At 42.5% G+C, this 14,917-nt stretch overlaps 1 protein-coding gene across 1 annotated transcript; it reads right to left on the reverse strand.

Moving 5' to 3' along the window:
• Positions 1 to 12,197: 12,197 nt before the first annotated feature.
• On the reverse strand, positions 12,198 to 14,641 carry FGFBP3 (fibroblast growth factor binding protein 3). Its single transcript, XM_048504905.1, has 2 exons — positions 14,504 to 14,641; positions 12,198 to 13,627 (listed from the first exon to the last, which is right to left on the reverse strand). Exon 2 carries the CDS (start codon positions 13,536 to 13,538, stop codon positions 12,759 to 12,761), a length of 780 nt encoding a protein of 259 aa, XP_048360862.1. The 5' UTR covers positions 13,539 to 13,627; positions 14,504 to 14,641; the 3' UTR covers positions 12,198 to 12,758.
• Between the last annotated feature and the right edge of the window lie 276 nt (positions 14,642 to 14,917).

Here is a 14,917-nt window from a genome sequence, read left to right on the forward strand (position 1 = left end):
TCAAACTTGAGTATAATAAAACTCAGCAAGAGAAGCCATAGTTTTAGTAAGGTCTAGTACTAGCATAGTCCCAGTACTGTGGAGCCGCACGGTCCCGACACCCTGCAGTTTGGTTCTTTCCAGATCGGTTTTGCTATAGATCCAGATCTGAGAATGCCATTCACTTTTTCCACTGTTTTGCTCTCCCCCCTCCCTCAGCCATCCTGACTTAATCCAAGCATCATATGAATTCCAAATGCCATGACTTTCCAGATTTCCTGGAAAGTGTCCTTAAGCAGCCCTGACCTCACCCCACTTTCCATGCTTAAATTTTAAACTTTAGAGCAAGGCCAAATTTCTTGCATATGTAAAGTTTTATGCACAGTAACATCCTAACCTATAATTGTATAAGATGGAATGTTGCAATGATAAACCCTCCACCAATCAGCTTGTCCACTGGCGGGTGACATTCCATCTACTCCCCTTCCCACAACCCAGGAGGAAGCCCAGCTCTGCCAGGGGCCTCAACACCCTCCCAGTTCCCCCCACCCTCCCACAACCCCCAACAGTTCATCCCAGTCAGTGGGTTAGATGCTCCGCCAGCCCTGCCAATGTCCTCTCAGTTACCCACCCCCAATAACTCATCCCAACCAGTGGTGCTTTGGTGCATGCACCAAAACCCTCTCCTCCCACCTCCAACAGTCCATCCTGGCCAGCACAACCTTGACATGTGCTGCTCCACTATCCACCAGAACTCTTGCTGCTCCCTTGTGTCAAGCCTCCCCATTCTTCCCCAGCCCAAGCTGCACCTTCTCACCCTCCTCCACCCCACTCTTTTCAACCCTCCCTGCACTCCAAGCCACTCTTCCACCCACCCCAAGCCACAGTGCTGGGTAGATGGGAAGCGTAGCACCGGGATGGGGGGGGGGGGCTGCCATGGCCCATTGCAGGGGAAAATGTTTGCTCACCTCCCGCCCCCCCTTTGCTACGGCCCATTGCACCTCCCCAGCAATAGGATTTGCTGGTAGTTGTTATATAAAATAAAAGCCATGTGCATCCTGGTTCAAGATTATAACCATTCCACACAATGACATCTCAGTATATACTTTAAGTGTATACCACACAAAGTGCAGCATGCTGCACAAATGGTGGTTAACCTTCAGCTGTTCCATAGGTAAACACCTATTATGCCTCCAACAAGCTTTGTTTTAGGAAAATGCAACATCTGTACTTTGCTGGAAAGGAGCTTTTCAAGCAATAGTACTAGAATGAAATAACACAACTTGCAACCTTACAAAAAGAAGTTGCTGTGAGTTTATGTTAATATAAGATTATCAAAACCCACTCTTTCACTGTGTTTGTAGGATGCTAAAGTAATTCCATGTGGTTTAGCAGTTTAGGGGTTTGCAGACTTGTTGGCAGGCTAAGAAATGAATGAGGAATCCATAGCTCAGTATGCCAAAGCAGCACAAGAGAGACCACCAGTTCTGACAATCAGTCATTCACGTTTCCCACTGTTTTGCTCTATTGAGGCAAAATGTGAATAGCAGCTCCAACGTCTTCCCCACACAAAGCTCTTTATGAGTCTTTACTGAGGCGTGATCCAGGCAGCCTGAAAGCAGTCCTTCTTGATGGTATTTGGCAGTCTGGCTTTGCAAGGGAGGATAGATTTATGAGTTGTGAAAGATGGGCAAATTAACATCCTGGGCATTCTTGATAGGATTAGACTTTCTAGGGCACGGAGCCATTTGCATAAGGCTCTGACTTACCACATTTGCATTGTCCTTTGTGGCTCATTTTAATACGTTTCCCACCCATTCTCTCCACCTCCTGTATTCATACTTCTTGCATCCTTTTGTCATCAACCAAGGAAGTAAATAACTGAGATGCCACTGTAAAGTTCTAGGCAGGCGTTTGAGCCTGACACTTCCTATTTACTAAATTAAATGTTTGTTGAATATTAGCACTGAAAGGGAACATATATCCTGACAGAAGCAAAACTCAAAGCAGGATTTTGTGTCTAGTGTCTTACACGTAACTTACACATCTGTAATTTAGCAATATTATTTGAATATTTATATTCTTCTTTTCTCTACAGTGAGAACCCAAAAGAGCTTACCTTTTCTCTGCCTCCATTTTATCTTGGCAAGAACCACCCTGTTAACTGATAGGGCTGAAAGAGTGTATGTGACTAGCCAAAGGTTACCCAGTGAGCTTCTATGATAGAACAGTCAGGGAAATCCTGCCTCCCCAGAAAGATGGTAGAATTGAAGATGGATCTGTAAGGCTCTTCAACAGATATCTTATTTCTTTTCAGGATCCTGCCTAACAGATCAATATAACTTCCTCTGAATCCAGCTATGCTGCAGCATCAATTTCTCGTTCACTTTCTTCTCTTGTATAATTAATTTGAGCCCCACAGTGGTCATACTACCTGTTTTCACTTGAATACTGGAATATTTCAGTTATATCAGGTGATGTTTTGTGGTTAGTATAAGTGATTTCCTCAGTCACTGTGACTAAGGCAGAATTTGCATGTCAGAGATTCATGTTTCAGGCAGAGCCCAAACATTTACTTGTTTTAGAAATTAATCATTAGTTTCCTTATGTGGTGAAATACAGAGTGTTGACTTAGATGAGGGACCACTAATCTTGTTGAAATTTTGAGAACAGGGAATGGGTGTCACCACAAAATGGCTGCCATGAGGTAACGGGGACAATAATAAAAGGCTGGCAAGTAAATGGAGGCAGATACTGTATGTGTGTACAGCTGAGTGTGTCTGATCCTGAGATACAGGCAAGCTAAACAACAAACCCCTTTTTGGAGTGCTGTATGGTTTCCGGGCTGTATGGCCGCGTTCTAGCAGCATTCTCTCCTGACGTTTCGCCTGCATCTGTGGCTGGCATCTTCAGAGGATCTTCTGAAGATGCCAGCCACGAATCTGGCTAGCATCGAAGCTCTAACACCGCCGCAGTGATTCGGCCATGAAAGCCTTCAATAAACCCCTTTTTATTTATAATTAAAAGAGCTGATTTCTTTATTATTTCAAGAGGAATATTATTTATTCTTTCAAAGGAAATAATTTATTTTCCATCCTCCAAATAGCTCAGATGTTTCACTTGCGTTTGGTAATCCTTACATTAGTCCTGTGAGGAAGGCTAAATTATTCCTAAACTGCTGAGACAGAGATGGTGGCTTGCTTATTGAGTTGATGGCAGAGGTCAGGTTTGAGTCAGCAACTTCTCAGAATTAGTATGGTATTTTTAAACAAATGATCCCAGACTCCTGAAGTTTCCCTGGAAGTAGCTGATTTAAATGCTCTTAGACACTGCAGAACTGCTGTCAGTATCCACGTCACTCTTTGTGATGGTCTAAGCCAGCGTCCTTATTGGTCTCTCTCTGGGTGGCATGACATCATGCCTTATCTTCAATAGGTTCTTCAGTTAGCGTAAATATCTGCTGAGGCTGCTAAAGAATAGAAGCAAACTGGGGGAAATGTTCCCACTATGTGGTCTCAGATCCAATGAAAATGCCACCTGCCTTGGGATAAAGACGACCCTTTTTTTCCTCCAAAAAATGCTTGTAGTCTTGGAATTACTGTTAAAAGGGGAGATGAATTGCAAGCAACCATCTGACGCCAAAGTGCGCTACAGAGTAGAATCTCAAAGAGCCGTTAACCCTCAGCCTGAATGGACTGAAGGACTTTGCTGTCAGGGTAAAAGCATGCCTATAATTTTTTATACTGTTTGTCCTTGGACTGAGCCAAAGACTCCTTGACATATGTCTCCACAAACATGAAGCAATGTCCTTCGCTCCTTGTTGTCTCTTTCCAGTGAGCAATGTGTATATAGTCATTGTACTAATTAAAAGTTTTTTTCTTTTTAAAAAATTTGTAAAGCAAAAACCAGTTCTTACAGGTTTACAGCACCACTAAATGTGTTCTGTTGGTGGGTTCTATTGCAGCTGTTCCATGGTACTGCTAGAACTATATGAATTGCTGCAGTCTCATGTGCCAGAATACATGTATTTCTGGTTCATGTATTCTGTGCCAGAATACATGTACTTCTGGATCTAGCATTTCGGGAGAAAATAAGGCTGTACCAGTGGGCAGGAAAATATAAAGGAGAGGAAGGTGCAGAGTAGAAAAGAGCTAGAACTCTTTGCCTTACACGTTACTTGCCTTTATCTTTTCTTCCTCACATAATTATTCCCTACACATGTTTGATTAAAATTCTATGAAGCAAATTCAGGGCAAGCCCTAACAAACATTTGTATCAGATCATAGTATCAGTTCATATTAATTCCAAGTCATTGATTTATATTAATCCTACAAGATGTGTGTGTGTACATGCATGTGTACATATAAATATTTGGTTGAAGCCTCCCTTTCCAAGGTGTCCGACTCAAGACCACAAGTACTTCAAATGACCTCATTAATAAATTCATTGTGTAAATCAATAATTTATGATAATTAGCCAGCTGGAGTTTCCTATCCTAGAAATAAATTGAAAATATGGTTCTGAGCTTGTACAAATTCACAAAGCCTGTGAACTATGCTCATATAGTTAAATTATCTGCTGAATCATATACTCAAGAGTTAGGCAGGAGTGCTTGTGCAATGTGTAATAATAGTACTGTAAAATGACTATAGACGTTATATTAAATAAAAACCATCTGAATGTATTTGTTGCATTGCAATTTGGAGAGTGTTAAGTATATATTTTGCTAAACCACACAATGGAGGTTATGATCAATAGATCTGCAAAATGGAGCTAGGGACAGATGGGGGATTTTTCCTCAAACCTTGAAGGAAATCCAGGTTTGCTTTAAAGATACATCAGGGGGTTAAAACTCCCTCAAATAATAGAAACAATGCATGTAGCTTTAAGAATGCCCACTGAGCTCTCAGATACCATTTTGGAGGTTGCTAAGCAACCACAACAATGTTACTGAGTTTTCCAAGCCTTGGTTTCTGTAAAGTAAAGCTCTGAAGGGGAAGCAGTGTGGACTTGGAGATGAAAACAGCCCTGGAAAAGGTTTGTATCAGGCATAGATCATAGTATCTCCCTCCCCTGCCATGTCCCTTAATGAAGGAGGACTCATCAAGGACACATCCAGAAGCAGTTACCAGAAACTTACTAGCCACACAGCTCAGACAGGCCTAGAAGTGGCAGTAATCACTGAACTGGGTTCAGCCTGACTCTAGCAGCCACTGCACAGCCTATCCAGTTTTTTTGGTAAGAAGATGCTGTTGCAGGAGGGAAGAAAAAGAAGCTGAAGACAGAAACATGAACATTGCCTGGTGAATAAGAAGGAGAGAATGAAGTAAGATAAGAGGGGAGGTTATGGGAGAATCCAGGTAAGGGAAAATGAAATAGTGAGTAAGGGGATACAGAGGAAAATGAGATGCTCCCTTAAAGTCCTTGTGTGTCCCCCACTTGTATGGATTTACTCCTAAAAATTCACATTTTGAGGTTTAGACAGTTTAATCTTAATTACTTAATCCTTTGCATTATATAATTGTGATTCATTTCTACAAACCCGATTTGGAATAATCCTGTGCCTGAAGAAGCGGGAGCGGTGCCCCAGAGACGCGTGTGCACCCTGTGCCCCGCCATGCCCCTGCCACGCCTATGTCCACCCACGCATCAGCGCGCTCTTGGAGCGTCCTGCCTTCCCTGTCCCGTTGGTGCTACACCACTGTCCTGTGACCATCCCCAGTTGCCCCATTCAGAGTGCTCATTAGATTCTAAAGTATTCCTAGAACTCAGCCATGTCAATTGTTTAACATATTTCAATAAAGCGCATTCCAGATCATCTTCATATTATTTTCTTAGATGTCCTCCCTGCCACAAATTCACACATTACAGAACACCTAGTTTGAGTCTGGGATTTCCACAGGCAGGCCAGGTTGTCCACTTTGACAGGCAACTCTTGCCAGTCATCTGTGACCCTCACTGCCACTGCTTAGGGGAGTGGGAGAAAAATGGAAGCAAAATGGCACCCATTGACCATGTAACATCACTCCCAACAGCATAACTGGAAGTCAAAAGGGCATTGTAGCACCAATGGATGCCATTCAGCCAAGTCCTTCCCTCTGCAGTTTCCTGGACTGGCGTCAATATGTAACAGATGCGAATTGCATATGGTTATTCTCCACTCCTGAGTATGCGATGCCCCATTCAGATTGGTCCCACAGTATACGTGGAGGAAGAGGCTTCACACCCCACCAATGCTGTTTTCCTAATCTGCTAAGGGATGTGGAGGCTGAAGCTCTTTCTCCATGCATGCCATGGTCCCAATCTGAATCAGGTACCATGTGTACAGGAATTAAGAAAAAAAACTTGCAACTCACATCTGACTGTTATACAGGATAAGGACCCCAGACCCAGAATGCAATTACATCCTGTCCTGTTACATATTGCGCCTTCAGTCCAGTAGAAGAAGCTACAGAGGGAAGGACTTGGCGAGATAGCATCCATTAATGCCTAATGCTTTACTGGCCTCCTTTGACTGGTTCTTATATTGGGGAGAAGTGATATTTATAATCAATAAGTTATATTTGCTGCCAAATACTCCGACTCCTATCTGATAACGGTGGCGATTAAGAGGCCACAGTTGACTAACTTAAGGATTACCCTATCGAAAATAATTCTTTCTTCTCTATTAATAGAAATCTGAGACTCACAAGCTAGGTGTTCATGTGTCTATAAATACTATGCTGCTTATTCTGTGAACTGGATCGAGCCTTTGCAATTACAGATGAGGGACCTCTGCAATAGGGCAATTCCGGTCATAGACGCTATACGAAAGCAAGGATCCAGTCTTTTTTTTCCCCTGATTCTGCAGTTTTTATATGTGGGTCTCATTTACAGTGGATGCAATTCAAATGCCTTTTGGTCTTTATAAGCAAAGTACAAAATGTACAAGATGGCTGACCCTGAGCAACAAGAATAATAGTGTTCCTTTCTAGCTATCAATGACTGTATAGCAGAACATACTTCGGCTGCTGACATGGCATTTGTGCTCTGAACTAAGACTTTGCAAAGACCTGAAAATTCTCATGGCCTTTGTTGCCACTGCAGACTGTGTGTGAATCAAGAAAAATGCAATGTGACCGTGGCACAGGGACTTGGTGTGTTCTAAGAGGGGAGGGCCCTATTATGGGAGAAGGCTGGCTCTTGACGAGTGGAAATCCACGCCATGGAATCAGGCCATTTCCTCTATTCAGCAAAGAGCAGAGTGGGCTGAGTTAAGTACAGCCCAGCCTTCCCTCTCATGCCCTTTCCCCTCCTTCAAAGGTACATGCATAATTAACCTTCTGGAGGCATGCAATCAATGGAACAAAGTATTGGCCATGAACCGAGGAAAGCTTGGGCTGTACAGTGCTAAGTTCCAACCAAGTAAGGCTGCATTATAAAGGAAGGGATTGCAATGGCTAGCTGTAAAGCCTTGATTATTTCCAATACCCGTTTAATATTTTATACAGGCTCTAACTTCAGAGAGCCTCTTCAGTAAAGAAACATTTGTGGGGCAAGAGAATTCGCCTGAGACTCCAACGCTTCCATTGAAAAGCCTTCTCTTTTTTTTGCCATGGTGGCATTTAAACATGAAATCCTTAGAAATCTAAATTGAATGAAGTAGCTTATTTTATGCAACAGAGAAAGCTGGAAAGTCTGCCATGGGACTGCTGTTGTTTGATTCCCCACCCCCACCTTGCCAGCAGTTCTGTGTTTCAGGAAAGCGGTCATGGTGAATGGCAGTGCAAAGTTAAATGAGGAGCTTAACCCATTGAAAACTCCCTAATTATTTGGCTGTATGTTTTGTGTATAACAACTGCTCTTTTCAGTCATTTTCACTGAAATTATAGTAGTCAAGCCACTCGAAAAAGCATACTTTGGCTATCAGTATTTTCTACTGCATACTCCAAGGCACTGGATTTGTATTTCTCAAAGCACAATAACTTGAGGATTGTATCTTTGTCCATAGCTATATCTTATGGTGACATCAACAGCCATAGATCTTGTTCTGTTCTTTGCCCTGACAATATTTAGTAAGTCAGAATGCATAATGTGAAATGTGAACTCTGAAGTTACTTACCCTCCAGATGTAGCCAGTAACTGAAGCATGGACGAGGGAACTAATTATGCCATATACTGTGCATTTTGCCCCTCTGTTGTTTTGTTATTTGTGGTGATAAACTACTGGCAATATATATGGGAAAATCCAATTACAGTCACAACCATGATAAAGTTGATCAGACTTAAACTAAATCATAAGGATCTTAATTAAAAGTTTAATACAAAATAATAATTGGGGTCCCGTTCCACCAGAGGGAGTGATTTTGTTTGTGGAATCATTGCTGGTGCATTTTGTTTGTAATAACTTCTGTAAAGCATTTAATTTTGGATAAGTTTGTACTGTAAATATCACTTTAATTGTGAAGAACAGAGTCCCTAATACAAATAGTGCATTGTAGGGAATTAATTTCCCAATTGAAAAACTGTAAATGCTAATTAACAGGTGTTTTTCCTTAATAATATTATAACCCTACATGGAAATTTCATGATTTGCAGTTTGCTTTAAACAAGGTGTGGGTTGAATGCAGGCTTTTCCAACCGTGTTATCTTGCTCTTTGCCACTGCCTTCTTCAGAACCTTCCACAGAGCTCTTCCTTCCAAATAGTAATGATGCTTAGCTTCTGAGAAGTGACAAAATTGGGCTATATCATGCTGTCTTCCCTCCAGTGTATGATAAAACAACATAACTAAAATCAGAATTTTCTTTAGGCAAATAGTTTACTTAAGAAGTAGAATTAAAATAAGAATGATTTTTGCATGAGTAAAACACAATGGATTATTGTTCCCATTAGATTTATTAGGACCAGGGCTTCTAAATAAACTTACCAGTGGTCACAGTGGTGGGATTCAGCAGGTTCGCACCACTTCAACAGAACCAGTTGTTAAATTATTTGAATCCCACCACTATTTGAATCCCTCCACCAGAACTGGTTGTTAAATTATTTGAATCCCACCACTGAGTGGTCAGCATAAGGAAAATAAAAACTGCAAGACAGCCCTACAAGCTTAAGTGAGAGCTACATGTTTAGACTGATGAATAGCCTCTTTCCGAGCACATCTCTTATTTTGGTCTGTGACATCCCACCCCCAAGCAACTTCCTCACCACCAACAACTGCTCGTCTCCCCACCCCCACCCCCCTTTTTTTTGCTGATTGTTCTGTTTAGATCATTTTAGTCCTAGCGCACCCAAGGAGTGTGGAGCCTGCAAAACCAACAGCATCCATTGAGTTCGTTGCTCACAAGAACAATGGAACAAACGATCAAAGATTTAGGGGCTCCCGCCCAAATACTGTCATGTGACCAGCCTTCTCAAGCTTTGCAACCATCAAACTTCAGGCAGACCCAGCCCTCCCTCTCTAGTAATGTGCAGTCCTCGGTTACCTAGCAACAGCTTCCAGCCGTCATTTACATTGTTTTATACATTGCGTGCGCTCTTTCGTGTGAAAGTTTTTGAGTTTTAGCTGTTTCAAGGTTTTCTTGGGAGGCCTGACCAGTACAGCCCACCCAGTGGCAGGATTTTGAATTGGCACAGCTTCTGCTGAGTATAATGTTGAAGGGTGATGAGCCTTTTATTTGTCAACATTACAAGTATCGCTGTATATGCTCAACAATGAGAATCTGTGGTAGTGTAAATATGCTGAAATATTGAAATGCATTCCTTCAGGCAAGGGAAAAACTAGGGGAAACTGTTAGGGCACATTATTCAAGTCTCTGCATCACTTCTGAGGAATCAAGACGGAACAACTCCTTCTTTTGAATTTGTTCACTTTTCCCTCCCTGCCACAGAGCATGCTTTTATGGTCCTAGAAAGTCTACTGCTCTGATGATTACTGGCTCATGCTTTACAACACATCCACCTCATCCCCATTTTGGCCTCCTTTAATATTATACGCTCCTTAGAAAGTTGTACTGAAATTCCTCAAGCAGAATAATGCAAATCATACTTACTAGAGCAGGGGTAGGGACTATAATTCCTCACTGTCAGCATCTCCAATTGGCCATGCTGAAGGCTGATGGGAACTACAATTCCCATTCAGCCTCTATCAGCACTTATTGGCCAGTGGCCATGCTGAGGTAACATCTGATAGGAGGACCGCAGAGGTTCTGGAAACTTACCCCTGTACCTAGAGTAAACATTCAGTTGCTCATTTACTATGTGTGATTCTTCTGCCAGGAGACAACCCCCTTTCAAGGATATCTTTCTCTCATTGGAATCTCTTCATTAAAAATTCAGAGATTGGCATATATGTGCCGAGGTCAGCCAGAAATCCTAAATTCTCCCTGATAAAGGCTTAATTTAAAAAAAAAATGTGAGACGAGCATCGAAACACTCTCATCTAGTCCAGGAACTCTGTACCACATGATTTACCTGCATATGCAAACTGGATCCAAACCTTAATTCTGAACATAAGTTGTAGTACTAACCCTTAAACGACTGGAATATGCCTCAGGAAGGATAGACTATTCTCATGGACAAATATTAAAATGTTGTTGCTAGCTTTCATTTGAGAGAAACTGGCACTTCTTGGGAAGGAGCCATGCCTCCCATGGAGAGGGGCAGGCTATGACAAACACTTCCAATCAGAGCTAGGGAAAATGGAGCCCAGTGCAAAATCTGAGTTTTGCGCATGCCCCTTCCCCCACGTGTTTGTTTGTGTTTTTTGTTTTTTTTTTCAGTTTTTGGGCTGCAGGGGTTGCAGGCTTTAGGATAGCAGCACCAAAACATCAGGGTATCTTTAGGAGACTCTCCTGATGATACCCCCAGGTTTGGTAAAGTTTGGCTCAGGGGATCCAAAGTTATGGACCCTCAAAGGTGTAGCCTCCATCTCCTATTAGCTCCCATTGGAAACAATGGGGGATGGGGCACCCCTTTTGGGAGCCCATAACTTTTGACTCCCTGAACCAAATCTCACCAAACCTGGGTGGTATCATCAGGGGAGTCTTCTAAAGATACTCTGAAATTTTGGTGCTGCTATCCTAAAAACTGTGCCCCCTGCAGGCCAAAAACTGAAAAAACACTAAAAACACAAACCTGAATTTTTGTGCACCCCCCAGGCATGCACCCAGTGCAACGCACACACCCTGGCCCCCTTGTAGCTTTGCTACTGGTTGCAATACTGTGCTACATTATGGTATGGAAAGGTGTGTGATGTAGCATGAAGATCACCAGCTCAGATTTTTAAAAGATGCACTAGTCAGGAGATTACATTGTTGATCTGCGCTTGGATCTGATGCACTGCATGACTTTCCTGTAGACTTCCAGGGAAATTGTGGAGGCTGGGGATTGCAGGACGAGGAAGGGACTGGTGAAAAGTGACTTCTCTCTCTTCTGAGAATATAATTGCCCACCATATGCAGAAATGTAGCGTAGGATCCAGGCCGTGGCTGTAAATGCAGTTTCTCAAAAATGTGATTCAATCTATGCAATATGACAACATTTTGATGCATTGTATTGGGAAGGGAAAAGTTCATTTGTCTGAGAGTGAGAGAAGAATTTGCATATTCCCATTGGAGCTGTGGAAAAAACTCTTCAATAAGCATTTCTTAGAGACTCCACAATGGAAGCAACACAGGACACAGAAAGCAATAGTTTATGGTGACACTTCTATTGGCCCATAAATACTGACTGCTCAAGGGTTTAACAATAGGCTGGTACATAAAGTAAGTCAAGATTGTATCAATAGCTAGGTTCATTAGAATGTAAGGCTGCACACTGAACTCCAAATGGAGGAGTGTGTTTGGAGGTAGGGGAGAAATTCATTGTTGATCTAGGTTTGAGGAAATTCTATAAACTTACATATGTCATAATGGTCAATACTCCATCCATCCCTTTGCCAACATAATGGGTTGGATACAAATAACTGTGAGTGGAACTTTGCTTATGGAATGGAATCCTCTCCCCTCTAGTCCACCAAATACCCCAGAACACTGCCTTGAAGATATCCTAAGTATAGAGCTGGGCATGATGTAGAAACCTGTAATGGGGGAGGGGAATTATCAAAAATGCCTGCTCTTCAACCTGTAGAAATGCCCTTTTGTGATGGAAAACAACACTGGATCCAACCCAACAGAGTTTTACTCTTGAAGGTGTCATCTTTGACCAGCACTGAGACTATCACAACTCAACGGTCACAAGTTGCTGTAAAAGAACTTCATTTATTATTAATAATATAATCATGTTCAGTAGCCTCTACACCACCATGAATTTGTACAAATGCTCTAGGTTGAGAATGAAGAACATCACATGTGATTCAAATAATGCCAAATACCTTTTACTGACAAACCATTAAGCTACCTGATCATAGATATAAGGAAGAAATGTCTAACACAGCCAAACAATTTCCTTGAAGCTTTAAATGAGCTTGCAAAGACAGAGGGACGTTAACACATAACCTCTCAAGCAAAAAAAAAAAGGATTTCCATATCCTAACCTCTCAGCTAGCAGCTGCTACTGGGTTAGTAGGAATGAATAAATGCTACACCCCATAATGCTCCATAGCTGCTCACTGACAACCCCCCCCCCCCATACTGTTCCACATTTTTGGCACATTCTGTTGGCACTCAATAACTCAGTTCTTTCCTTTGTTTTGATTTCATTGCAAATGCCACCAACCACCTTCCTCTCTAACTAGGCTCTCTACTGTACACTCTTAGCCCCAACTCTGCCCTACCCCCTTCCTCCCCTGCAACCCCTCAATTAGCCATTCCAAAAATTCACGAAGAAGTTACACAGTGAATGCCACTTCTCTTCACAATAAGCTGCCGCCACGTCTGCGTTGAGCTCCGTGGGCTGTTCAGTGCTTTCCACGCCTGCTGTAGGTTGCCTGCTGGACGGGTGGGTTGGAGTCACTGAGGAGCTGGAAGTGACCTTCTTCTTCCCTCCTTTGCTGCGCTTGTGTTGGGCATCTGCTTTTGCAGAACTAGTGACCACCCTAGCCTTTGGTGTCTGAAGTGGCTTTTGTGAAACTGGCAAATCCTTAGCACGGGCCTTTCCCTTGGATTTGCCTTTCACGGGGCCCTCAGTCAGCAGGGCAGCTGTGGTCAGAGTTGAGGGTACCAGGTGCAGCTGTGCCTCAGATGCCCCTTTCATGCTACTGCAAAGCCGGGATTTGAGTGGGCTGCTGTCCCGGCAGGGGTGGTGCTTTCTGCGGAGCTTGCCCAGGATTTGCTTCCAAAACTGACGGCCTTTGGAGCTGTAAGCAGCACACAATTCTGGCTTGCCCTGGTAGATGCATTGCTGCCCTAGGTCACTGTCCTCTCCTTGCTGGTGACAGCTAAGGTGGATCTCCGTGACTTCTTCCCCTGGGATCAGCTGCCAGCTGCACAGGTGTTTGTCACGGGTGGAGAACTGTCCAGTCTGTGCCCAGGGAGAGGACGGCTTGACTTTTTCACTGTTTTCTTTGCCTTTCCTACCAGTAGCACATTCCAGGCAGCTCAGGAACAGCAAGGTGAGTGGAAGGGTTTGGGGAAGCTTCATTTCCTGAAGTCAATGGATCTGTTGCCTTTTGTATTTAAAGAACATCAGTAATAAAATCCTAGCTGATGACACTGTACATTCCCCAAGTCCTAGGGAAACAGATACTGGTAAGCAGTGAACAAACAGCACATAAGCAAATCAGTACCTCATTGCAAGCAATTCTTACTTCTGACTTAAAAGCCTTGACCTTCAATGGTGAGAAAATGCCCCAAAAGAGCAATCATGATTTCTAGGAAACAAGTGCAGGTGGAACAAGCACATTATAACTCAATTGTTGTATTCATAACAACAGCCAACAGCCATGGATGCCTGTTGCTACTATATATTAATGCAAACTTTTAATTATTAATTAAGTCATTATTAATTAGCTACACAAATAACTCATTTACATCTTCTGTTTTAATTGCAGACAGATTATTTTAAAGTTGCATTCTTATCTAGAAACGATATCGTGTTTCTTCATTGTATACAAAAGCTTAACTGTACAATGTGAAACTGTCGAACACACAGGACATCAACAACTTGAAAAAAATGCCCAAATATAACACCATTTATGTTCACAAGCACATTAAATTTGACTTTGGAGCAGATTTGTTTCTGAAATACCTGAAATATTATAGCAAACTTGCTTAACAGCTTGCATGCTACCACAGTTCCCTTTATTTCTCTCTTTCTCTCTTAACAAAGACAGTGCCATCTAGCAATCTCTGCCCTATTTTTGCCTTGCCTTTCTGGAGTAGAAAACACTTGCTCTGATTTGTACTTCTCTTAAAGCTTTGGAAAGCAGTTGATAAATAGGGATACAAAGTCACTGGCAACGTGATGAAAGAGCAAATCTCTTTCTTCTTTCGCAGTATTCAAGAGACTGCATGGCCAGAATCTCCGCAGTCATCCCAAACCAATTTAAGATTCCCCACTGTTGAATTTATTTGCTCTCCCTTTCCCTTCTTTCTGGTTACACTTACCTTAAGACTGTGAGAGGCAGAGTTTGCTACAAGGAAAAAGGCAAGACCGCATGTAGGATTAGCCTCTGTTAGAGGGATGTACAGAGCATGCATGTGTTATCAATAGCCCAGGAGGGGGCAAGCCACAGCCTATGCCCCTCCCCAGTCTCGTGCATGCAAACACACACACACACACTCACACACACGGTCACCCACAGTGAGAACAACAGGAGGCTCTTGAAAGAACAAACCTCCAGCAATACAGTGCTGGGCACATAATGAGTTGTTAAGCAGATGGGATTCTCCATCATTGTTGAAATCATTACCGCTTGCCTTGCTTTATTTAGTTGGAAGGGGTTTTCTTCTTTTCCCTCTTCTTTTTTTATTTTTAAATTTTTAGTGCATTGTTAAAACAAATGAGAGGGGCAAAACAAC

Source organism: Sphaerodactylus townsendi, linkage group LG08, assembly GCF_021028975.2.
Source record: "Sphaerodactylus townsendi isolate TG3544 linkage group LG08, MPM_Stown_v2.3, whole genome shotgun sequence".
Classification (NCBI taxonomy): domain Eukaryota; kingdom Metazoa; phylum Chordata; class Lepidosauria; order Squamata; family Sphaerodactylidae; genus Sphaerodactylus; species Sphaerodactylus townsendi.